At 34.5% G+C, this 27,011-nt stretch overlaps 1 protein-coding gene and 1 long non-coding RNA gene across 4 annotated transcripts in view; both read right to left on the bottom strand.

The window, feature by feature from the left end:
• Positions 1–2,187: 2,187 nt before the first annotated feature.
• LOC149579536 (uncharacterized) lies at positions 2,188–9,045 on the bottom strand. The gene is made up of 2 exons (XR_016358747.1): positions 8,929–9,045; positions 2,188–2,640 (listed from the first exon to the last, which is right to left on the bottom strand). It is a non-coding gene; the product is annotated as an uncharacterized LOC149579536 (long non-coding RNA).
• A 1,165-nt stretch (positions 9,046–10,210) lies between these two features.
• Positions 10,211–27,011, bottom strand: part of LOC149579535 (lipid phosphate phosphatase 2-like) — an 80,358-nt gene continuing 63,557 nt past the window's right edge. For all 3 annotated transcript variants that reach the window (XM_089833697.1, XM_089833703.1, XM_089833707.1), the window contains one exon: positions 10,211–10,942. In XM_089833697.1, the coding sequence (XP_089689823.1) occupies positions 10,626–10,942 (317 nt within the window). In that variant the 3' untranslated portion in view covers positions 10,211–10,625. The remainder of the gene's footprint in view (positions 10,943–27,011) is intronic.

Below are 27,011 nucleotides of genomic sequence, written 5' to 3'. Positions count from 1 at the left end.
GTCGCAGGTTATGCAATAATAATTATAAGTACATCAATATACAATACGATATCTTGTAGTATCTCAAAATACAAGATACATAATATGTAGATACATCAAATGAATAGAAGTCCCCCAAGACAAGAACAAAAATGATAAAAGTATAATTGTATCCACAAACATCCGATAATTGTCAATCTGTGGGGGAACCCAATGGTAAGAAGTCACTACCTCCCGATCATGTGGTCACCTAATCAGGCTTCCACTCTCACCATGCATGAGAGATGATGTATGATCCACACATAGATAATCAAATCATAAAATAATCCCAGGCGAGGAATCTTGGTAGAAAAATCTACCTCAAAGGTACACAAACTACTGATAAAGAGAGATAACCAAAGTCAAACAAGATGTTCAACCAATTGTACACCACATATTGAGATCAACACCAAACACCAAATATAAATCAAGTCTCAAAATAAAGAGATATTGCACTGAAAGAATATTTGTTACCAAACCAAGTGTCAAAAGGAAAAAGCACATTAACCAATTGTATTATCTTAAAATGGAAGCACTTCCATGTTAAGAGCATTTAGCCCTCCGAGTAAGTGGTAAGGGGTCATGTCAAGCACCTTGAATAGGTCTTTGCATGGATCTAGCTATTTTTCCCTTGTTCTGCTTCTCCCTTTATTTCCAACCACTATGAAACTGAGGACTTTGACTTTCTAGGTCAAGGACAACCTAAAGGGTCAAGGTCAACCTCAACCTTGACCTAAGTCAAGGATGACCTTGACCGTGACCCTGACCCAGGTCTAATTTTCAAGTTTTTGGAGTTTCAAGATATCGGGCTTCGAAAAGTTTCATTTTCACGCTTCCAAGTCAGTTATTTCGGGTTTTGGAATGGTACTCTTAAATTACATTTAATCTAGGTCCATTTCTAGGGGTTACAGCTAATTGAGATTTAATGCTCCCATGTCGGCCTTCTCTAGAAGTTTGTTCCCTAGATCTCTCTATAAGGAAGCCTCCTCTCATTTTCTATAATGCATAAGAAGACAATATATCAGACTATCCATTATTTCAAGCAAGATCAAGCAAGAATTTTCAAGGAAGCATCCAAGCTATTGTCTATATTCAAGTTTTCCATTGAAGATCAAAGATTGAAGCATTCAATCCTTTGTAGAGAATTGGTTCAAGTTGCATTCAAGATTTATCAATCAAACCCTAGATCTAGCCATCATGATGGTGTAATCTTCCTTCAAGATCCTTTGTCCATCTTCAAGATCTATTCATTCTTTTCTCGAGGTGGATTCCAAGCATACAATCATGGAGGTTTTGATTTACATTTTTGAGTCCAAGCTTTCATATCAACATACTTGTTTACATTTCAAATACAATTGCATATCTATTGAATACCATAGCTTCATTGTTAGATTTACTTCTACTCCTTGCTACCATTCTCTATTTCAATTCCATTATTAAGGTTGATTCCAAACCAGGGTTTGACCAAGCCAAACCCCTCATCCAAACAAAAAAATATTTTTCTTGTAGGTACAGGTGTGGAATAGCGAATTGAAGTGCAGATTTGGATACCGCTTTTGCCGAAATTGTGGGCTCTACAAATAGAAATTTCATCAGAGCAGTGCAAGTCAAGGTCGACTTTTTGGGGTACAATTTTGCCCCAAGGTAATATTGTGCCCACTCTCTGGATCTAGGTTGACCTATCTTCAAAAGGACAATATTTATGGGTTTTCATCGTCTCAACATTTTCAGTCCAAAATAGGTTGCGAAATTCTCTGAAACTGTGCACAGACATCAGAAATCAACATTTTCCATATTCGCCCTATTTTAAGGTTAGTATTTGTCTTCTATTCATTCTAGATTTCAAGCACACACTTTCTATTGTGGATTATGGGATTTCCTCCTTTCTTCATATTCTCCATTGATTGATTCATTTGTATATTGATCACATCCTTGTGATTGATCAATTTGGATCTTTCCTTTTGGAAATTTGGGTTAAGGATGGGTCCTATATTCCCCCTCATATCATCCTTTCAATCCATTCCCTTTTTCTTTCTATTCAACAATAGATAATCACTTGTCACTATTGAAAGTAAATCACCATAAATATATAACATCCAAAAATAGAACACCACCAATGAATAAGTGATACTCATCAATAAAATTCAATTGTCAATAGTAAATGACATATAATCAATAAGTAACAACTCACAATAAATAGACCATCAAAAAAAACATCCAACAAGTACACCACAAGAGGTAAATATAAAGAAAACATGAAGGAGACTCAAGCTACATACTATGGAGTGTCATCACATGAGCCAAATTTGAGGTTATTTTGGCAATCTCTCAAGACCCTAGCCCATTAGTGACTCTATGCAAAACCAAAATACCCTCTCATGAAGACGAGGAAACTAGTCATATCTCTCAGAGTATCATCACAATCTCATCCTTAGCCTATACAAGAATTCAAGGCATGGATGAGGTAAAATCTCTAACTTATCTTTTTAATTTATCTCAAGGCATGGTGAGGTAAGATTTGTAATTATTATGTTATCACTTATTACACAAATTACAATGAGTTACCCTAACAGCCACTTTGGGTCTCGGCCCCCATCACAAGCCACTCTCATAGACATGCACCTAAAATACCACAAACCACAAACCACAAACCACAATTATGTCCCATACTACAAAAGTAATATTGATTGAATTTTGTTTCTTAAAAGAAAACTCGAAAATAACATTAGTTATCAAAATCCAAGTTCTCATCAATGCTCATCATAAGAAATATCATAAAATAAATCTCAATTTGAATTATAAAATACGTCATGACATCCAATCAAATAACCATCATAAAAGGACATGAAGAATATAGATTTTTTTAAACAAATTTACTACCATGGTTTTCAAACCCTGCCTTAATATGTTGCTACTAATCCGAAAGATTTGGTGAAAATCCAAAACCCTCAAACCTTCCAATAATTCTTTTGCTTCCATTCCAAAATTTGCTCCCCAAAACCTGTCTCCCCCAAATGAATTACAAACCCTCTAATAAAGAACCATAACCCTAACTAGGGTTTATGTTCTCCAATATTTTAAAAGCCACTAACTTTATTAAAAACATTAATTGTTTAATCCTTTTCATGCACACTCAAAGAATTATTTAATTAAAATATTATTTTAATTCTTTTTTTCTAATTTATTAAATTGTTCAAGTGTAATAAAAAGCATAATTTTATTATTTGAATTAATAATAATAATTAAAGTTGATTATTTAAATGTAACTCTAATTTAATTATTAACTAAAGAATTACAATAACACTATATGAACTCTAATAATTAAATCCCTTTTTATCCAATATCTTAATTTAGACTTTTATATTAAATCTTTTAAACTAAAACACATTTAATTAATTTCTAATTAATTAAATTGTTAATCTAACGGCAAGACATATTGTCAACTAGTGTCAAAATACTTAGTCATTATGGGAAGTTAGTAGTGACTGAGCTACTAGATAACAATGTTAACTGAGTTCATGAATGAATCAAGCTAACAATGTTAACCAAGTATGAATGAAACTGAGTCAATCGAGTTGCAATGTCAACTGAGTTGACAGTTCCCACTGAGTTGTAGTGTCAACCAAGTTGATAGTATCCATTGAGCTCCAGTGTAAACCAAGTCAATAGAGTATTCTTATTTCAAGATGATAACCAAGCAGACAAAGCAATGTGAACCAAGCCAACAGTGTTTGTCAAGTGATCAATATGAACCAAGCATTCGGTATCAACCGAGTGTCAGAGTTAGCCAAGGTGACAATGTTTCCTGAGTATCTACAGTATCACTTGAGTGAGCCATTAGGCCCGAGTTATAGCACTAAGCCGACTTGATTCTTATTTTGGAACTATTTATGTTATAGCCAACCTATAATGAAATTATTTGGATGGATATAAGATATTTTGTTTATCTAAATGATATATAGAAGAAATACTATGAGTTGAAGAACATTGTTTACAAGCGAATATGGAAAAGCAAAATATTTAAAAGGCTACAAGCAACATAAGGTAGAGACTCGTCTATCACAATCAGGTGATCAGTTTACTTTGAAGGACCTTCAACAACAATCATAGTTGCATATCAGAGATCAATTCACTAATTCATCCTAACAGGTGCATCAATCCTAAATCCTTTAATAGGGTGTCCTTTGCAGAAACTCCTAATAGAGTACATACTTAATTATATTGTATAAATCCTTTCACAAGGTGGACCTAGCAGTCCTTATTACTCTTAACTGAGTAGATCACCAGAAGTGATCAATTGTAAGCCTTAACAGGCCAACTTTATTACTACAGTAGTAAAGCATTGTGAGTGTCATCCTCACCCTAGTTTTAGCTTCTAATTGGAGGGTTCTAGGTTACCAAATATTGTGTTATGGTGTTGCTACTTTCTTGTTTTATGTTTCATGCGTGCAAGTAGATTAATTAACTTTAAAAAGTGGATTAAGTGAATGAATTTTTAAGTGGTTCCTAATTCACCCCCTCCCCCTTCTCAGTCACCTAGCTTGCATTACATTTCTAACAATTAGTATCGAAACAAGGTTCTCTTATTAGAAGTTTTAGCATAGAAGCTAGAGAAAGCCATTGAAAATGAAAAGTTGGATCTACATGTGGCCATAGAACAAATCAAGAAAATGAAGAATCAACTCTCTCAATCCCTGAAAAGAAGAAAAGAATTAGCAACACAAATGAATGACAATCTATACATGGAAGAAAGAATTGAAGATATTTGTGGAGAGAGAAGCTCAGATGAAGCAAATGCAGCTATAAAAAATCCACTTGGAAGGAACCTTATTCTACAAGAAGTTAGAAAATTGAAAAAAGAACATGAGATTCATTCAATCAGGATATGTGAAGTCATGGAATAGAAGAATCAAGCTGAAAATGATAAAAATATGGTAGAAGAAGGCAGAAAATTACTCACACTAGGTTAGAAGAAAAGGACAATGAAATCCACCATCTCTCACTACAACAGGCAGATATGGTAAATCAGTTGAATAGTACAAATCAAGAAGTCATCAATCTAAGGACAAAAAAAGAAAGACTCATAAATGATCTTAGAACAAAAAAAGAAATCAATGAAAGAATGATGAGATCACACGATAGCATGGATCAGTTAGTTGAGCTATCTCAAAATAGACAAAAGGGAAAGACAGTATTAGGCTACACTGAACAAGGAGAATCATCATAGCAAAGAGCTCAAAACAGTAAAAGACCTACATGTAATCATTGTGGAAAGACAGGGCATACATCAAAAAAATGTTGGAGCAATGGAATTTCAAAGTTTAATGGTAAATGGTACAGTTGTAACAAACATGGACATAGGCTAGTAAATGCATGTAGAAAACTAAGTTTGAAGGGAAATGTTTCACATGCATCAAACAAGGTCACAAATCCTCAAAGTGTATAACCAAGAATTAGAATCTTACTAAACAACTTGCTAAAGCAATCTTTGGTTAGGATTACAACACTTGGTGCAAATGTTATCTATGTGAAGAATATGGACACATTGGAGCTAACTGCATGAGGACTCAGTTTAGAAAAAAGAATCCTACCAAAAGATGTTATATATGCAAGGAACTTGGTCATCTGGAAAAGAACTATGTGAATAGAGCTATAGTTGAAGATGAAAATAAATCAAAGGCTAATAACATCAGGGCTCAAATGAAGCAGCAATGGGTGAGGAAATCTCCAGAGAATTCAAGTGAAAACAATGAGGTTATTAATACCCAAGGCATTGAATTGGGTGACTCAATCATCTCTGCATAAGCATGCAAGGAGACGACTGGAGCTGTAAACAAATTCATATTCTACATCAGTTCCAGTCATCCAAGCAAGATAGTCCAAATCAACATATCAGATGCACTTGGACAGAGGAAAGTCTCAAACTTGATCGAATTGTTAGTTCTAATCAAGTCACTCCTTAGGCCTAACCAACTGTTAATCCTAACCACGTTACTCCTTAGATCTAACCGAGCAAGGACAGACTCAACCGAGTCATTGACTCAATCAAGTATGGTCAATTAGTATTAGTCAAGCTTCAAGATGCATTCAAGGTTTGAAGACCAAATTGAGCCTCTTTCACCTACCCAAGTATGGAGCATTAATGGGGCCCTAAAATTAAGAATCTGATATAAGGAAGTTTGAGAATGAAGTGTTGAAGAATATAGCACAGAAAATAGCCATAGATCAAGTAGAATTGTTTACTTTGATTTATGCTTTAGAAAATATTGTGAATAATGTTGTCTCTATTTGTAAAGTTGAGTGAGACCACCAATTTCACCAAGCAAATAAAAGATAAACTGGTCAAGATTGATATGGACTTGTAGGATAGTACAAATCAGTTGGCAGTAAACCCAAGCTCTAGTTCAAATCATTTTGCAAAAACCAGATTTTTGACAGATATTCAAGCAAATCTACTAAGAGAAGAAGCCAGAATAAGGGAAACATTAGTAGATATACAAAGTATGATGCTTTCCCACATGGATATTATGTAGAAAAGAATAGATCATACAAAGACATTAGTTCAGGACACAAACCTTTCAGTGGCAGATCACACGTTGGAGTTATCAACAGAGCTTCAAATTGATCTACACATACTAAAGGTGCTTCAAGATAACTAGGATAAGACACTGTCTTTGATTTAGAAAGTACATCATGATTTTCTTTCTCATTTTGGCATAACCTTGAATTTTTTTTGGCATTTGTAACAAAAACAAGGGGTAAAGTGTGTAAGGGAAAAATAATATGCATATAAAGGGGTAAAGTATGTATAGAATAAATGAAATATGTACAGCAACATGATATGTAAAAGTAGACATACAAAAACAATTTTGAAAAATCAAAAATAAAATTTTCAGTTCAAACCGAGTTGCAAAGTCTTCACTGCTACAAAACAGGGCATACTCAAAGGGGGAATTTGACTAAAGAATTTAGATTTTAGATTTTGAGAATGATAAGTGTTTTTTCACTAATGCCAAAGGCAGAGATTGTTAATCTAATGGCAAAACATATTGTCAATTAGTGTCAAAACACTTAGTCATTATGTGAAGTCAATAGTGATCGAGCTATCAGACAACGGTGTTAACCAAGCTCGTGAATGAATCAAGCTAACATTGTTAACGTAGTATGAATGAAGTTGAGTCAAACAAGTTGACAATTCCCACCGAGTTGTAGTGTCAACCGAGTTGACAATATCTACCGAGCTCTAGTGTAAACCAAGTCAGCAGAGTATTCTTGTTTCAAGATGATAACCAAGCAGACAGAGTTGTGTGAACTGAGCCAACAGTGCTTTCCAAGTGATCAATATGAACCGAGCATCCAGTATCAACTGGGTGCCAGAGTTAGCCAAGGTGATAGTGTTGCCCGAGATTCTGCAATATCGCCCAAGTAAGCCATTGGACCCAAGTTACAGCATTGAGCCGACTTGATTATTGTTTTGAATCTATTTATGTTGTAGCCAACCTATAATGGAATTATTAGGATGGATATAAGGCATTTGTTTATCCAAATGATATATAGAAGAAATACTATGACTTGAAGAACATTGTCTACAAGCGAATACGGAAGAGTAGAATATTTAGAAGGCTAGAAGCAGCATAAGGAAAAGCAAAGACGTATCTATCACAATCAAGTGATTAGCTTACTTCAAAGGATCTTCATCAACAATTAGAGTTGAATATCAAAGATCAATTCACTGATTCACCATAACAGATGCATCAATCATAAATCCTTCAATAAAGTGGACCTAACAGTCCTTTGTAGAAACTCCTAACAAAGTACACACTTAATTGTATTGTATAAATCCTTTCACAAGGTGGATCTAGTAATTCTTATTACTCTTAGCCAAGTAGATCATCGTATTTCTAATTTCTCTTTAACCAATTTTCCAAATTACACTCCCAAATTAAGTCTTTAAAATTAAAACACATTTAATTAGTTTTCAATTAATATTCTCATATTTAATTTTTTTAATCGAATAATATTTAATAATTCTCAATATTATATGATTAACCCATATATTATAATTAAATCATTTACCAAATAAATCACATAGTCAGATCCACATAAAAGCAACATTACAAAACATTGACCAAAACTCAAAAATCAAACAACACAAGCAAAGATAAACTCATGGATTTGAAAAGGGTAGACAATCAGATACAAGTCCACCTTAGAACAAGTAATTAGGCTATGGTTGAGATTGAACCTGAACATTATCTCTCAATGCTTACCACTGAGTTATTGCATTAGGGTGCACTCATCTTGGCAATTCAAGAAGTTGATGTTCGGTACCTATAAACTAGTATAAAAGACGAGCATGTACATGTGCATATATATCTAAGCTAAATAGACAATGACGAGGAGTGGTATATCGTGTAGATCCTAGCTAGCAAGTGACTACAACTCCCTCCCTATCAGACATGTTAAACATAAATATAAAACGGACACACACACACACACACACACACACACCATACTAATGCAAGTATCGGATAAGTATAATACTAAATCTTAAATATAAATAACATCATATTCTAATGTGAACATCTCATCAAAATGAGGATATAATAAACATCTTTCTGAGACACATCATATGACATCATCCTAAAAGTAATTTCATTAACTAACTATGAGCAATTAAACCATCATCACCGTAAGTATTAAATTGTTACAACTTGACATAATCAATTACTAAACATACCAAAGTATTACATTTCACATATCAAATAAGAGTTAACACATTTATAGAAGAGTCATATAGAACTTTAACTAGGGTAAGTCTACAATGATAGCAAAGGATGAGTATTACACACCTTCCTTCTAACAACTAGGGTAAGTCTACAATGATAGCAAAGGAGGGGTATTACACACCTTCCTTCTTCATTCGTCTTCACCCCGAACTATTGTGAAGTAAATCACCAACATATTGAACATTTCTATATGTTCAAAGATTTCTCCAACCATTCTCAAAGAATATTTCCTAAAAAGAAGTCTTATTCATTAGATATTTAATTTCATATTTATCATCCAATTTCTTCCTTAACTTCTCCAAAATTTCTTCTTCATATTTATCATCCATTTTAGAAATAAACTAATAAAAAATATGGCATGCATCATAATTATAACTAAAAACAATGACACACATAATAATATTATACTTATATCAAACACCACCTTAGCTTACTCTATTTCCATGCAATGTCTTTTTCAAATAACTGCTTTGTTTTGTCAAAAATAAATTAGTTAAATAATTAATAGCTATGAAGCAAAGTTCATATATATATGCTGTCTTTTCTGCATGGCTAACATAAGGATGTATATAGAGTAATATATTGATGGGAAGAAAGTAATTGAACAAGAACTATAAATACAAATTCAAACATTCAACTCTTGAAATTCCTTCTAATGTAAATTCTCACTTATGATACATAAGCTTGTAAGCAACCTGAGATGGGATCACAAATAAACATTAATGGAAAAAAGCCAACATTTGTAAGAAAACAACTTAAAACAGTTGCTTTATCTTATATACACTACGTCAATCACAGACAATAGCCAATAAATCGCTTTATCTAAAAAGACTAATAGACCTCACTTAATATCTTATCATGGAGTAGTTTACCGGTAACCACCCTTGTTTGCTTTGTACCAGTCGTCGCGTTTGAAATAGGACTAGTGGTCTCTTACGAAATTGTACCCTAAAATAAATTGACATTATCACTACTCTTATTTGATAAGTAAACTATTTGCATATAGTACTATCCTCAGATGTGGTAATACAAAATTCACAAATAGATGTATGCATTCATGCAGATGAGGTTGTCTGCACAGATGTTTACGCCTTCTTGTTTGTAGCGAAGTGTAATTCTAAATTTGATACAGATAAATCAAGTCTACATGTGGTGGTGAAGAGTATATTGAACCATCTCAGAGTATAAACGTAAAGAACCCCTAATGCTAAGATTTATGCAATTGGAAATCGTCTTCAAGTTGTTCAAGACTGCGAGTGTTGTATTTGAGATGGTGATGAAGAACCCCAGTTAAAGAAATTAACTAGCACACAGGCATCACTTTGTTTTTTATAGAATAAACGAAAGAACAATCTGTTTTTGAGGTGGATTCCCAGAAACTGAAAAAGTCAAATCAAACATCATTAGAAATCTGCAATCAGTCATTTCGATCATGAACACAACTAGAACTCTTTTACATGCATGCATATTGCAAACCATGTTTAGCAACAGTATTACAGGGTTAACTCTTCAACCGCAAGTAGTAATATAGATAAGCTGCCCTGTGTTTCCAACTAAATTGCATTTGGGTTGATAAAATGATTTACCAACTTTAACTGGTGAATACATTCTACATTACCTATATTTCAATAAACATTAGGCAGTGTGATCCAGTAACTTCTTGGAAAACTCATACATAGATTAAGCACTGTAAAAGATAATTTACACTGGGATCCTCCGAGCCCTGGGATATTGCAAGTCAACCTCAATCTGTCAAAAGTCATGCATGATTTGCAGTTACCTGAAGAGGATTTATGTAGTGAGATCAATCTTCATTTGCTACATACTAGGCCGCCTCTCTGTGTACAATCCTCTCCCTGTAGAAGATCTACCCACGGCCGCCTCTCTCTCAACATTCAGTACATCTCCTTTGTATTCAACATTAGAACTCAGACTCCTCCCATTTTCAATATCAAAAAATTGTTCATTTTCCCTGGTTGACATGTTTATACTTCCTTCTCTCTGTTCTCCATTCATTGTAAAATATGGATTCTGGATGCCCTGTTGTGCATTAAGATGCCTACCACTACATTCCACGTCCTGTGCAGGTGTATCAGTGACAATTTGGAACTGAATGTAATCATAGGGGTCAATGCCTGCAAACAGTGTTTTAGATTTTAGAAATGAGCTAGACCATATTCATAATTAGTCAGATCAATATCCAGCTAGAATTGAACTATTATATCAAAACACTTTAAGACCTGTGGCTGACTATTGTAAAGCGTGTCACATTTTCAATACCATGATCATCACTAGCACATGCATTGACAAATGTCTGAAAATCTACGACTTCTTAAAGTTTCTTACCTGAAAGAAATTTGTATTATTTTGTAGGAACCTACACTGTAACATATTTGCTATAGAAGAATTTAATCTCAAGGAATATATCGCATTTAGTTCAAACTCAGCTATTAATTACCTAAGTGTCCAACTGACAATATATTCTAGCAATATTTTAGGTGTTTATGTGCATTAATGAATCTTCAGCAAGAAAGCCAAAGGGAAAAAAAATATTAGGCTAAAGCATGAAGTTAATTCAAAATTTCTAGTTTCAGCAGTTTGCTACAAATCAATATAACATGCAAGCAAATAATGGAAGGTCCCTATTAGAAACTTCAGAGCCTGCAATAAATTAATTTATATTATAATGCAATTTGTTTTATCCAACAAAAATTGTTTAACATAGTTTTAGCTACAAGATCACTTTTAGCACGTACTTTGTTTTGTATCACCAATTGTTATAGAGAAAATTCTTGATTAACATGTCTAAGCTACAGAATTAACTGAAAATCTAAATGATATCAGGCACAATTTGTTTCAGAATTGAAATGGGAACCCATTCATCTATAATTTCAGATTGCGTGGACTATTTTTCATTCCAATTCAAATGGAATCATTCCTGTGCATATCAAAACGATTCAATTGGAAGCATTCCTGTGTCAAGGTGACTCCAAGGAAATTCCAAACAAGAGAAACCCTGATTTTTAGAAATTCAACATAAACCAGAAAGAATGGGCAAATTGAAGATGAGATTATGTTTTTAGTTTTCCTTCTTGTATTGTAAAGAAGTCCACATGTCTTCTTTGCTGGTAGCATAAGCATGTCAAGGAAGATAATCCACGTTTAATTTTCTCATTAATTGTACTTACCTATCTTTTTTTTTCTTTTTTTTTTTTCAATTTTCATTGTTTGAATTTACAATGTTTCCTGTTCTGTGACAACAGAACACATGGCTTACCATTGTTTTTTTAAAAGAAAAAATAGTTTTGGTTTTACTTGGTCATGCACAAGGCAAGTCATTTACCGTAGAAACTTATTAAAAGGTGGCAAAGGTAAAGGCCAATATGGTACTGAATAGTAATTGTATTTTTTTAATATTAAACAAAGGATATAAACAATTCCTGAAATTCAAGTTTGATATTGAATTAGGAAACTGTATTGCTAATATTTGTTGTAATGATGTGTCAATGGACCCTTGGTCCACTGGTGAGGTTAAAACGTTCTTAATGAGCCAACCATGGATCAAGTCTTGCTGAGTATAAGACTCAAACATCAAAATAAGGGATGAGGCAGAGATCGTGCCCTGGGAAAATTTAGTGGAGTGGATACCCCTCAATCCTTGGCCCTTACCTGAAGAGGTTCAGCCGAAGGTTCCAGCTCCCGTTCGGGTAGCTAAAACAGTTTCATGGACCACCCCCATCAAAACAAAATATTTGTGGTTATTTTCTTTAGCATACACATAATATGTGGCATTTTGAACTCAAATATTCTTTTTTAGACTACAACATATTTTATGATATTTAAATGCTTTTAATATGGATATACCAAAACATACCCAGCCCTCAAAAAAAAATTCACCTTACTGACATAACATACCCATGTAGTCCTAACAACTTGGACATTGATCCAAATAAAACATGTAAGATTGAGAGACAATGGCTCTCTAGACATCGCAGCATAGAATTATTTGCATTTAGTGACGAGTGTTCTCTAGTGGCCATGCATGATGAGCATGGTGTCTAGCAAAATTGCATAAATATGTTGTGTTGGCTAGGATACTTCCAGTTAATGAAAGTACCTCTGGAGCAAGGATGTCTGAGACTCAGCTGCCACATCTGGTGGATTCCCCCAGCCACAGAGTCTAGGCGAGTCTCAACCCAGAGACATTGCCTTTTTCGTTAATTGTTTATAATGTAACAATTTCAATGCTTGTTTGGTTTATGACACGCCCATCTAGGATTTTAAAAAAATACATAAAACTGTTATCCATCATGAAAGGTCTGTGTGCTTCATCTAGATCCCTGCAAGGAGTGCTATCCCTTGACCCTACAACCCCCACACGGGGTGCTACCCCTCAGCACCATTTTGATGTTCCCCCAAACCCACGTCAAACTATAAGTCTAAGCAAGTAATAGGTCAAGGATAAATCTGATCATTAGAAAATTCAAAATAACCCGAGTTGCAAATCTCTGCATCTTACCAGTCAAAGCCACAATCAAGGATCATCTTGTTTCACAAATTGAACGGCTTGTTTATCATAAAGGGACCACCATAGGTGAAGTTGGCATGCTACAGCCCTCCAACTGTTAAATCCAAGTTAAGTCAATAGTTGGCAAAAATGGCATTTTATAATGCAAAATGTACAAACGTGTGTTGCAAAGTGAAATATTCTTGAGATTTTTGTCAATAGCAGGCAAAAATCACAGTTAAAACCAAAAAGGCAATTTTTTCATGAGTTTTCCATGAGACTGAATGCAAATTTATTTCATACAATAAGAGCACCAAAATAATCAAACTAGTATATGATTCTCAACCAGAGATTCCAATTAATGTTTTTATTTCAAATGATGGATGCAAAGCATAACCATTTTACTGCATGAGCCCGGGCCTACAGATTTGATAACTTCTGTTATAGATCAGACCCAAAAATACTTCTGCGGTATAATCTGCTCCTGGAGCTGATGCTTGATCTGAATATGTAGTAAACACTTGCTGCAAGATATTTCCTTGCCAGTCTCAAATCGTGAATCCCAGATGATAACTACGCTACCTTCTGAAATGAGTCAACAGATTACTGTAGACATGGAGCTACGTCCAGACTGCTGCTTACAGGGTTTGTGTGCCGTAAGACTATTGCCGTGATGTTGGGATGAATAATGTGACCTCATTTGAGCCATAATATATTCATGCTCGCATGCATGTTTACATTTATTGCATATCATAATCCACACTCCCCCATTCTTCTCAAATGTGTTTTTCTTGTACTCCACAGGCTAAATGCCTTGTCTAACTTGACCTTGAGGTCTCATGTCCAACCTTTCCAGACAGTTTCTAGCGTTGTCCTTATGCTGGTTCATGAACTGATTTTAGTTCATTAGTTGTCTTTCATCAATTAGAAATTGAATGCATTCATCTTGAGCCATCATAATATCATCTATAATTTGTCTCTTCTTCCTAAACCTCTAGAAATGGTTCGCTTTCAATCTAAAGGGGTAAAGAGGTGGGACTTAATGGTTGCTTAGACCTCATATAGACTGTCCTCACTACAATGGGAATTGCTCTGTCTTGGTTCCTATGTCCAGCTTCACTTCTATTGTGTTGACTACTACACCTTCTTGATTGTGTACCATGAAGTCTCAGTTGTCCCGTAGCTGTGATTATTTTGTCCTAGAATTGTTGCAACATTTGCTGCTGTTGTTGGGCAAAAATTGGTGGGAAATCATTATGTTGGTCGTTCATGTCCCTAGGCAGGCTTCACATTCTTTCTCCCATCTCTGCTTCAACTAGGTTGTTTCCAATTCCTTCCACTTGCTGTCCAAATTGACTTCTTGTATTGTACCTGTGTGGTTCAATACCAGCATTTTCGTCTTTCCAGTATTCTGGGAAAGCTATTCAATACACTACAGCTAGGAGAAATATCATACAGCTTGAGCCAAGGTCAATCCATTCAACAGGTAGTGAGTTCTGGAAATCCATCAAAAACATACAATACTATTGTTGATAGAAAAGGGTTCGATATTCTGGTATGTTTTAAACTGGAGACAAAAGCTTGCATATTCAGATTATGATAAAGATTCCACTGACTAATTGTCATCAATGTGTGAGCTATTTGAACGTTTGAAATTTACAAATTCTTCGGTTAGAAATGAGCCAAGAGTATCACATAGATATCCAGATAGTATTGGATAAGCATAGTGCAGTTTGGAGATATTCCTCCTGGTCGTCCACCTGATCATGGATTTTAGCATGTTAGTAAGCTTGAGGAGGGTGCGAAGCCAGTTATTACCATGGAGGAAATTGAAAAGACAATCTAAGGAGTTACTGAAAATGGGACACATACATCATAGCTCCAGCCATTTTTCTTTTTCAGTTGTATTGGTGAAGAAGGATGGGACATTGTGCATGTGCATAGACTACAGGGCCTTGAATGAAAAGCCCATTAAAAATGGGTACCCATTCCTAGGATCAATGAGCTTTGGATGAGCTACACGGGGCTGTATATTTTTCTAAAGTCGATCTTCGCTCATGCTATCATCAGATAAATGTCTCGGAAAAAGATATGCAGAAGAGTGCTTTCAATTGTCACTACAAGGCACTTTGAGTTCCTTGTCATGCCATTTGGACTCACAATTGCACCAGCAACATTTCAGTCTTGCATGAATCACATTTTTCATGAGCAATTGCATAAGTTTGTTCTGGTTTTTTAATGATATCTTGTATACAGCGTTTTGATGTAGTCTTGGGTATCATGGAGACAGTCTTGCCTCCAAATCTGAATTCGGGATGACAGAGATTCTCTACCTTGGGCATGTGACTGGAGTTGATGATGATAAAATACACCAAAAGAAAATTCAAGCAATTCTAGATTAGCCCCCTCCAAAGAAAATATCTGAATTGAGAGGGTCCTTGGATTTGTGTTGTTACTACAAGAGGTGTGTGCAAGGGTTCTCACAGTTGGCATCGCCCTTCACTAATCTTACTAAGAAGGAGCTGTACTCTGGTGGACTAATGATGCACATATCCAATATTGGCACTACCCAACTTCACATAGCCATTTGTTGTCAAGTGTGATGCATTGGGACAGGGTATTGGTGCAGTTATGATGCGAAACAAGCACCCTATTGCATTTGAAAGCAAGAAACTCAGAGATCCACAGATATTGTCTTCCACATATAATAAGGAGATGCTAGTGATTATGCATCCACTAGTCAGGTTTAGTCAATATCTAGTGGGATCCAAATTTGTGGTCCAAACCAATCACAACAGTCTCAAGTACTTTCTGGAATGAAAGGACCTAAACGACCGGCATCAGAAGTGGGTAAGCAAGCTCCAAGTTTACAACTTTGATGTTGAGTATGTAAAGGGCAAGAAAAAATGTAGTTGCCAATGCTTTATCTAGGAAACGAGCACTCTGTTCTTACTGACCCAGCTGGTCAATACCTAAATCCCAAACATAGAACCTACTATATGAGATGTAGTAGTCTAATACAAAGGAATCATGACCAATCATCCAACCATACATGTAGACCAACCAAAGGATGTGATAAGCAACTCTCAACATATTCAAAAATGAACAAATGAGACCACCACATATTGTTGATATATCTGAAAACAGCAACAAATAGGATGGTAATGATGTCATCATACCAAGGCAAAAGTAGAAGACTCATCTCATGAGGATTTCCCGTCACGTAATCGTGTCCCTGCTCATTCCAATGCATAAATCTGATGTAGACTCGAACAATTCTGAAAATGTAGTGAACAGCTGTGTAGGACAGTCACTTGTCACTAAACAACCCATGTCATTTGACTCAAACTTCAACCAATATGCAGTTGTACCATCACAAGAACTAGGTGCCAATATCAAATTTGGAATGTAGATTCCATCACCAACACCCAAAGTCAATTCATGAGTGGCTGATCCCCTAAAAATAACTCCCATAGAATCATTATGTCCACCAATAAGAGTAGTTTGTTGCAGGGGAAAATTGACCTGTTGGCCTATCAAATCAGCTTCCTTTGCCTTCTCAATCCAACTGTCGAACATAATTTGGGACTGATTTAGTTTTATTGTTCCAAGGTGAACAAATTCTATCCTCTTGGAGGATGCATCATCAACCAACAACTCATGATCATCTTTCAAAACTTAAATGCCAGCATTACTTGACTCAATCACATTGTTTTCTCCATGATCATGGGCTAGTACAACTTGAGAATGAAGAGATATATCATTTTTTTATAACAATCAGCACAGTTGTTGTGCATCTGTGTCATGTCGTTAAGTTTTAGAAGCACCTCTTTATTGGAAACTTCATTCTTAACACTTGCACTTTGGATGCCATGTTCTGATTTCTTTCATGTGTAAGAATTGTGTCATCATTGGAAGCAACTAACAAACTAGAAAATGCATTGTGTTCATCTAAAGAATCCATATCAATCTGATGCTTAACATCAAGATAAGTCATGTTTATCTCTCTTCTACAATCCTCTTTGCTTAAACCCTCATATGGCTGAAGTGAACATTTGGCTTCTACTTCAAATGAATTCTCAGCATTGGGATGATCTATAAACTCATCACCAGTGACTTCAACGTGTTTGTCATTATTGCTGCAGGAGCGGACCAAACAGATTATGCTACAGGAACTAACATGGTGAAATATGTCCTGCAGACCAAACAGATTATGCTACAGGAACTAACATGGTGAAATATACTACAGGAACAAACAAAGATGAAACAATACTTCAGAATTGTGCGATAGGAAGATATAACAAAGATGACACTACAGGAAATTGCAAAAACTATGAGGGAGGTTGATGTAATGTTTTAGCATTGTTTGTTAGTAGGATTAAAATTTCTGTGTTTCTAATGAAGTCCTACGGTGTGGTGGCATAAATGGAGCAGTGTTTGTATAAGCTCTCCAATTATAGCCACTTAGGATAGAGTTAATTTCATTTTCAGTTGAGTCAGTTTTCTTTTCTAAGTGTTTGTGTGTTTGAAATAATAAAGCCAGCTAAGTAATCGATGGCTACAGGAAGCTCCTAACAGCTGGAAGAGTTGGCCGCAGATTCTGATTTCTGACCGATCCTTCATGATTTGAAAAACAGTTTTATGAAATCAAACAAATTGAGTATATGGTGAATGTCTTGCATCTCAACTTCTGGGAGGCCAATACTCTTGATATCAGATGTGATATCAAGATTCAAAACCTTTTGAGTACTTGGTGAATATCATTGATATTCTAAGAGGCCAATACTCTTGATATCAGATATGATATCAAAACTTATTTGGGTACTTGGTGAAAATCATATGTTGATAATCTGGGAGACCAATACTCATGATATCGAATGCAGTATCAAATGGTGAAAACAGTCTAAGATATCAAATGAGATATCTTTAAAATTGTTATTTGTAATATTACGTTGAAGTAATATTTATCCTTATTTGTTTATCCTTCTAAGCTAAGATGAAGTGTTGATGTTTGATAGCTTCAGTCGAATAAACCTATATATAATTATATATGAGATATAATTTATGTGTGTGTGTGCGCGCATGTGTGTGTTCTTTATATTGAGATATAAGGTCATTGTTAAAAACTTAAATGAGAAAAATTTAATATAATATACATACATACATACATGTGTGTGTGTGTGTGCGCGATTAAATTTGTTATTATTATTAATTATCTGATTAATGAATAGACATGTCCCATGAAGGGACATGTCTATTCATGGCCTATTCTCTCTATATATAAATCTAAAAGGATGTTGCATTTGGAACACACGTACCTAATAAGGCAATGCTTAATACATTTGCAGCAAATTTGCGAAATTTAACACTTCCAAAAGCAATTTCTCTAACAATAAAATGACATATGCAATTGATATTTTTGAGCTGCTTAAAAGAAGTCATTAATACCATTCACAACTTTTTTTCATATGTTGATCACTTCTTTGTGGACTTTCACTATTTTTCTCTCTTTCTTTAGCTAGTGAGGCAAGAAGCAATTTAGGTAACAAATGGGTTTTCTCCATATGTTGATCACTTCTTTGTGGACTTTCACCATTTTTCTATCCCTTTCTTTAGCTGGTGAGGCAAGAAGCAATTTAGGTAACAATTTCCCATTTGTAATTTTAGTCATTTATGTAACCATTTATACCCTTGTTGTAGATGTTCAAAATAAATACTGAATCTGTTTCCTCTATTCCTAGCAATATACCTCTGAGTTCATTCACTAACACACATGAATAAAATACTAACATGCAAAGAACACTTGCCTTTCAGATCTGATTAGAACTATCATGTAATCAAATTCAAAAATTTGCATAATTGAAAATGGCATATAAAACAAAGCCGCTTCATTAAACTGTGATTTAAGTAACATTCAACCATCTGGGTATCCACCAAACTATCATGCAACACAAATCCACTAACCAGACCTTCTTGAAAAAAACATGCAATGGTAACCCTCTTTACAAACTTCTCCTAAACTAACATGCAATCATCTGGGTATTCACCAAACTGCCATGCAATTACATCTGACACACATGCAAGTACAAAATCTGACATGCAACTGAAAAACCTGGCAAGCAACTGAATATCTTGACATGCAACTAAAAATCCTTACAAGCTAGCAGGGTCATTGTGCTCTGATACCACTGAAATATCTTGAACTATGATATTGTTTCAAATCTGATTTGGATTTTCAATTTTTGCTGCGTATTGCTTCATTTCATTGCAAAATAACATGCAGACTAAACATGCAAAGGAAATAAGTGATTACAAACACAAATCTATTGATAATGATTTGATACAATACATGCATGGTTGTTACATCAAATATACTGTTGTAATGATTTGTTGGGTTTCTGTCCAACCTACGAATATCCAAGGGTTTTCGCCCTCAAATATGGCTGCTACTGTCAAACAGTGAAAAAATTATCAAGTAGCAAATCAACCTATCATAATACTTCAAGAAGGAAACCCCTTAAAAATATTTCTAAACCACCTTTCGACCTCAAATCACAATATGTGATTCTTAATAAACAATTTCTTCCTCCAAAAAGTTCATCCTAGTACTAGAAGGCTTAATAGATAAAATACAGCTAAGTTGCCAGTTCGGGTTCAGTTCCAAGTTCAAAATTCGAGGACTGATTTGCAAGTTCGTCAAAATTTCGGAAGGGGTTTGGGTTCGTTTGGGTTCGTTCGTGCAAAAATATATAAAAATTATATATATACACATATTTATGAAGCATAAGTTAAAATTAGAATGTAGCATAGTAGCATAAACACATTTTAACAACAAAAAACACCATAGGCATAAACAGTTAAACTTGTAATCATAGTGATCATACCATCATATACTTCAATCAACTTCAACATCAAAGATTCAAAACATTATAAATATCAAGTGCAAGTACCATTGTTTCACATTCATTGTTCAACTAATGGAATGAAAATCAGAAAAACTATTAATATTCAAACTTTCCTAGCACAACCGGATGCTTACTCAAAAACTTATGTGCTCTTCCTTGAGACGAAATAACTTGTTTGGAAACATTAAATGACAATGAGAGGCCACCAAAAGCAATTCATAACAACTTTTAGGGTTGTCGACGCCAAAAAAAATTTCGTTGCTGCCCAAAAAAGCACTTTTTTACTGTCCACGAGGCCAGCCCAGTTTGCTGCAGGTTTGAACTGTCCGAACTTTTTGGTGTTGGTTCGCCCGGGTTCAAATCCGATTGAACCCACAGGGAAAAAATCGTACCCTACCCAAACCAAGTCCGAACCAGACTAGAACCACAAACCGGTTCGAACTTTTCCTAGTGTGGAGGGAAGGTACCATGGTAACTTAGAAATACAGTCATTTTTAATTTTGCCTTCCTAGTGAAGTCGCTTAATATTTTAATACCTTTTTAATTAAGTCACTTTATTACTTTATTTCATGACTTAAGAAACTTCATTTTTTATAGGCTAATTTTATAACCCAAAGTGACTTTTCCCTTATAATATTACTTTATGGGCTTAAAAAAATATTATTTATTTCCCCATCAATTAATTATTGATAGTGTTAGCCTCTCTCATTCCTTATATCTACGAAGTAGCCTACCAAGATCACAAGAGAATAGACTAATCAACACCTGAATGATCACTGAGTAGAAGAGGACATTATACAAGAGACTCATACCTTGATCCTTGGTTGTCATCTCCAAGATACTTGCCTCCTTGGAGACACCACAGATTGGAGTGTCGACCAATGTCAAGTGACTCAAAATAAAGTGTCTTTACATCTCCTAGAAATTTCCATTGAAACTGAAAATTTCTTATGGAATTTTCCTAGAAAAATAATATAAAAATTAATTAATATAGTTTATTTTCCTCGTATTCTAATAATTGGTTGACTAAAATTAAGAAAATTGAAAAATATATTAGGACTTACATTTTACTAATTTTACTAAAAAATGATTTTTATTTTACCAAATAATTTTCTTGCCATATCCCAATAAGTTACTGGCAAGAAAACGAACACTAGCCATCTTCCTATGTACAAAGTGTATAATTTTGTTCTTTGAGGCATGTGAAGCATGTCAAAGGAATAAAAAACCTCTACTTTCTCAAAAGGGCAAGTAAGGAATGACAAATTATTCTTCCATCTAGTGTAGGAGTGAGGAGGCATTATCATATAACTAGTTAGGAAGACTTGAGGCAGCTTTGACCAAAAATATATGCTCCAAATGATGATAAGAAATGCCTATTTATAATGCATGGCAATCAAAAATTATTAAAAATCAATCTAACACCAATACTAGGGTACATTGGGACAGGGGGACATTGGGGTGAGTTTGTGGGATGGGGTGAAAGATGGGGCAAAAGGGGCCCTCACTTTCAGGATGGCCAGTGGATGGCCAAGGGACGAGGCAGGGAGAGTGTTGTATAGCATACATATAGAACTTGAAATACTTGTTATAAAATGATGTTTCAGTAGAACATACCAAATTAAAATACTTGAACATAGCAAAATTATAGCATGAACTAGAACCAATGAACATTCAACATAGTAACATTCAAAAATCAAAAGTCAAATAGAAATCCAAGTTCCCATTCTAGCGACAACATGATTGCAAAATGCCCGAAGGTGAGGGTACTTGGGTACGTGAGTACCCGGTGTGGGGATGTCTTGGGGACGAGTATTCTGAGGTTTGTGAGGGGGTGTGAGTCCTCGTGTAACACTGTTAAAAATATAGCCATTGTTGTATTGTAATTATAGCCCCGAATAATCTCAAACTCCTTTTGGACTCTTGCTTTAGTGTACCCTCTCCTATGAGTTCAAGCTTATTTGGATCCTATTCTATTTTACATTTCAAGACATCATATTCTACATTTAATCATTGTCAATCTAAAATTAGGACCAGATTTGACACCAAGACTCTAATATCTCGATTCCTACAAAAGAAGGGCCTATTTTATTATGTTTGTAGAGCACGACTCCAATGATCAACATTGTTCCATCACAATTTTGAGGGGATCAACTTGGCAGCCTTGACATTGTGGAATTCGGTCTCAACTTTTGCACTTGACCATTGCAAGTCGACCTAAAGGTCAAAAAACCTAAGAACCCTATACAAAGGTATCATCTCCAATTCATTTGATCATCTTTTATCTTCTGAAATCCACAAGTTTCATTCAAGCACTCAATTCCTTCATTCAAGAGCACATTTGAGTAAAAGGAGCATTAAGCTACAAGTTGTCTTCAAGTATATTTTCATGATTTATCATGTTATTGCACCAACACTTGTATTGCTTAATTGAAGAGCATTGCGTAAACATCTTTGCCAATCCAACTGTATAATCCATTATTCTGAGAATCGCGGTGATTCACGCAATTCACACGATTCAGCGATTCGATTCAAGCCAAATGATTTTTTGTGAATCGGTGAATCGAAACAGCAATAAAGGGTTTATGAAATAAGTAACACACTAAATTTCAAGGGTTTTTTTAATTTGCCGATTCATGGCCAATTCGATTCCGATTCATGGTTGATTCACGATTCCATTCAGCCTTGCCAATTCCGATCCCATTCTGATTCTTGTTAGTTTGGTATAATCTTTCAATTCAGATTTTTATTTCAGATTTGGCCTCTACCCGACCAGGAGTAAGCTCTCTTTTCTAATCAATCATAGATATAGTGGAGGTTAACACTTATCTGAGGTTTGGTATAGGCAAGCCCCAATACATCAAAACCATTTTCCTCTTTTGTGCATTTCCAGATTCAAATACAACTTCAAGACCAAGTTTGAAGGCATAGAAGAATAGAGTAGAATGAGAAATAGATTACCAAAAAACATTTAGCAGGAAAATCCTAGATTGTGGCATCTAGCTACATAGGCTTATTTTGACCTAAAATTTGGATGGAAGACAACTTGAAGGCTTCTAAAACTAGATCAAACACCTATTTGCACCAATACACTTGTCTAGACCAGTATTACAGGACTCTAAAAGTCCTATCAAAGTCATGTAGAACAAAACTCTCAGAGTCCATCAACTCTCCTGCTTAGAGAATCTTGTAGCCAGGACTCTTCCATGGCCAAGCCATAAAGTTAAAAATTAACATTACTTAATTTTTTAATGTTTTTTTTGGCATTTATAATTGCAGTGCAATATCGAGTTCCAGAAATTTGTAACAGTGATTCCCAATAAGGCAATCAATATGGAGTAGTAAAAGGTGTCTTCCATGTAGCAGGTATAAAACACAACAATTTTCCTATAAAGCAGATTAAAAAAAGGATTTCACCAAAAAAAATGCAAAAAAAACAATGTCATATCATAGACTGTAATCACAATGTCCTAGAACCGGGTATTTAAATTTTTAAACAGCACTATGAAATTTGAAAGCAATGCATTAAGGACAATATTTCTGAAATAACTTGCATAGTAGAAGAATATAATATGAATTTTTTTGTAAACACTTGATAACATTATGCCTTCGAGGGAGCAACCCTATAGTCCACTTCAAGGGAGGTAACACGAACAATCTTGAACATGAACACAATGCTCAACATGATGATAATAAATAAACTATACCATCTACAATTTTAGTTTAACTTATTTCCTCCAGAAATTCCCATTGATACTTTTGTGATCGATGTAAACTTGTGCAAGTGTACAAAGTAGCTTTTGTTTATCTCAATTATTGTACCGTTGATGTTAATTGACTAAATTATGCATGAAAAAAGCTTTAAATCCTTAAAAATCTTTGAATTTCTTAGGTTTTTTTATTTGTCAAGTCTGAGGCTTCTAACACTAGTCTAGACTATGGCACCTAACTTCACAGTCTTATTTTGGGCCCAAATTTCAAACACAAATTCCTCTTTGCACCTCATTTCTAGATATGTACTTCTAAGTCAACTTTTGTTTTGTATCTCATTGTTTATGCCACTTATTGTTTATTTTACATCCCTTTTACCTTGTTCTTTCACATTAAATCATTAGCTAGTCAACATTCAAAAGGAAATAATCAACCATAGAACCCAGCTCTACTAACGGGTTGAGGTTGGGCCTAATTGATTGTTACCCAATGAAAGAGTTTGGAAAGGATTCCTAGTTTACATTTTTTGGCTTGACCCTATTTTTCTACATTTCATCCATCTAAAGTTTTTTTTTTTTTAAATTAAAAAGAAACAGTTTCAAAGACATAAACACGAATCACCATCATTAAAAGCATTTTGAAACAAATAATTTAGAAGGACCAATTGTAAAGATATAATCAACAATCACAAAACTATCAAGCATCTGAAAACAATTAGCTAGAGAGTAAAGAAACCAATTGAGGTTCAAAGATGAGAAGCAACAACAATAAAATTGACAAAAGAAGCAATCCCTATCTCTTGATCCATCCTATATAGGGTTCTTCTTTTCTTTGACACACAATTTGGCTCATACAGTTCCACAGAAAACATTCTATATTTAATGCGGAAAACAATTATTACAAAATTTGAATAAGATCTTTAACATTAGTAAACAAAATTTGCTGAAGTTCTGATATTAATCACATCAAATTAAATTAGCCCTCAAGATTTCTTCCACTCAAGATACTTTTATATCCAATTGCTGATAACGACCCCTGATCGATTAATTACTCTCTATATAGTGATAAATCATATTTTAAACATAAAACAATGTCGATAAGTAGGAGATGGATTCATGGATTCATATTTATTATTATGAAGATGGATTCATGTTGAATCTACTCATGAAACATGAGTCAATGAGTTTGACTCAAAATCACACAGTTAAATCCGGATAGCAATATCACAATAAAACAATGTCTTCAATAGGTGAAGGGAGTTGCAAGCTACTTCTATAAAAACTTTCAAGTAGGATGTCAATTACAAACTTCTTGTCCAGTAAAAAGTAATAAGCATTAGAGGACTTAAAAAGCAAGAATGTTGCTGGTGCAGCTGATCCCATTGGCATTGGCACTGTATGAATCAACTAATGCCTTTTATGAAGAAGAAGAAGATCATCATGAAGATTTAGATAATTCATTAGATGATTGGAGCTTATGATAAAGTTTCAATTCTTGAAAGTCAAAACAATGATACTTGAACTCAATATTATTATTTTAATATGTTGATGTTGATATCATGCTAATTTTAGAAGTTTATAGTGTCTTTTGTTGATTCTGTCATACTATGTGGCATTCTAATCTTAATTCATAATTCTAGGCTACATACATATGTATCTATATACATGCATACGTATATATAATTTTTACATACTTTTGTAATATCGAACCCAAACCCCATTCCAGAATTTTGCCATGCTAGCAAACCAGTCTTCGAACCTGAACTTCAACCTGAACCCAAACTAGCAACTTAGTTATATAGCAATCACAAAGTTCAAAATTTACCAAATTGATTGCAGCATGCAATTATAACTCGGCATTTTCATCTTTAAGTTTCATTTATGAACCTTCACATAATGACAAAGGCATCCATTGTTAAATGTTTGTCCTTGATGCAAATTTGTGTTAAAATATTAGAGTCAGTTTATTAATGTCAAGGTGGCAATATGCAGTGGCAGTTTGAAAGAGTCAATGGACTTGTTTAATTTTATTGACATCTTTGACACCAGACATAATATTGTGATCTTTGACAACTGAGATAATGTTGTGGTTATTTGTTTCATTTAATACTTCTACCTCACAATAACTGTGAGTTTGAACTTGGGTTAGAACGATGCTTTTGAAACATGGCTATCATAAAGCCACTTGGCAAAGATGTATGGTGGATGTCAAATATCATTAAAATTGGTTAAGGGCATTCTTGAAAAGAATGCACATTTTTGGAGTATCCTAATTTTGAAAGATAACTGTCTATTCTTTTGTACAATGCCCTGAGGGCTTGTTTTAGACCATATGGTGCTTTCTTCAATTTACATAAATAGGAATTTTTGTCATGGATGACAAATCCTTCTGGTTATTGTATCTATACTTCTTCAATTACACCGTTTAGAAATGTAGTTTTACTGTCCATTTGGTGTATCTTCCACCCTTTGGATGCTGCAATGGCTATGATAGTTCTAACAGATGTGTAACGAGCAACTGGAGCAAAGGTTTCTTCATAATCTAGTCCTTCCTTTTGTGAAAATCCACAAGCTATAAATCTGGGTTGGAATTTTTCAATACTACCATCTGGTGCATGTTTGATTTTGAATAACCACTTGGAGGAGACCACCAATTTATCTTTAGGTCTGGGTACAACATCCCATACATCATTTATTTATATGGATTGATATTCTTCAATCATTGCATCTTACCAAGGTTGACATGATAATGCTTCTTCAACACTTCAAGGTTATGTTTTTATGAGTTCAAATACTAGTGCAACATAGCATGTGTGGCTTCTTATTCTTTTGTTTTCTCTAAAGACTTCATCAAGTTCTACTTGATTTTCCTCGATCATCTTTCTTGCCCAAAGTGGACTCTTTTTATTGTTAGGATTTTCAATGTTTCCTCTAATAGGGCAAGGTGGTCCATTTCCTTCAGAACTATTCTCCCTTTGATTCTCATCTATGGGATACTCATCTAATTCGCTAGTTGATTCTGTGTTTGATTCGTCAATGTTTTTAGAGAGGTTAAAGACAATGTCTTTTCAAATTTTACATC

The sequence above is a fragment of the Cupressus sempervirens genome, chromosome 1 (genome assembly GCF_028749045.1).
Source record: "Cupressus sempervirens isolate cs-2001-9-10 chromosome 1, ASM2874904v1, whole genome shotgun sequence".
Taxonomy (NCBI): Eukaryota; Viridiplantae; Streptophyta; class Pinopsida; order Cupressales; family Cupressaceae; genus Cupressus; species Cupressus sempervirens.
The sequence above is the reverse complement of the archived record's forward strand: the minus strand, read 5'-3'. Positions and strand labels throughout refer to the sequence as shown.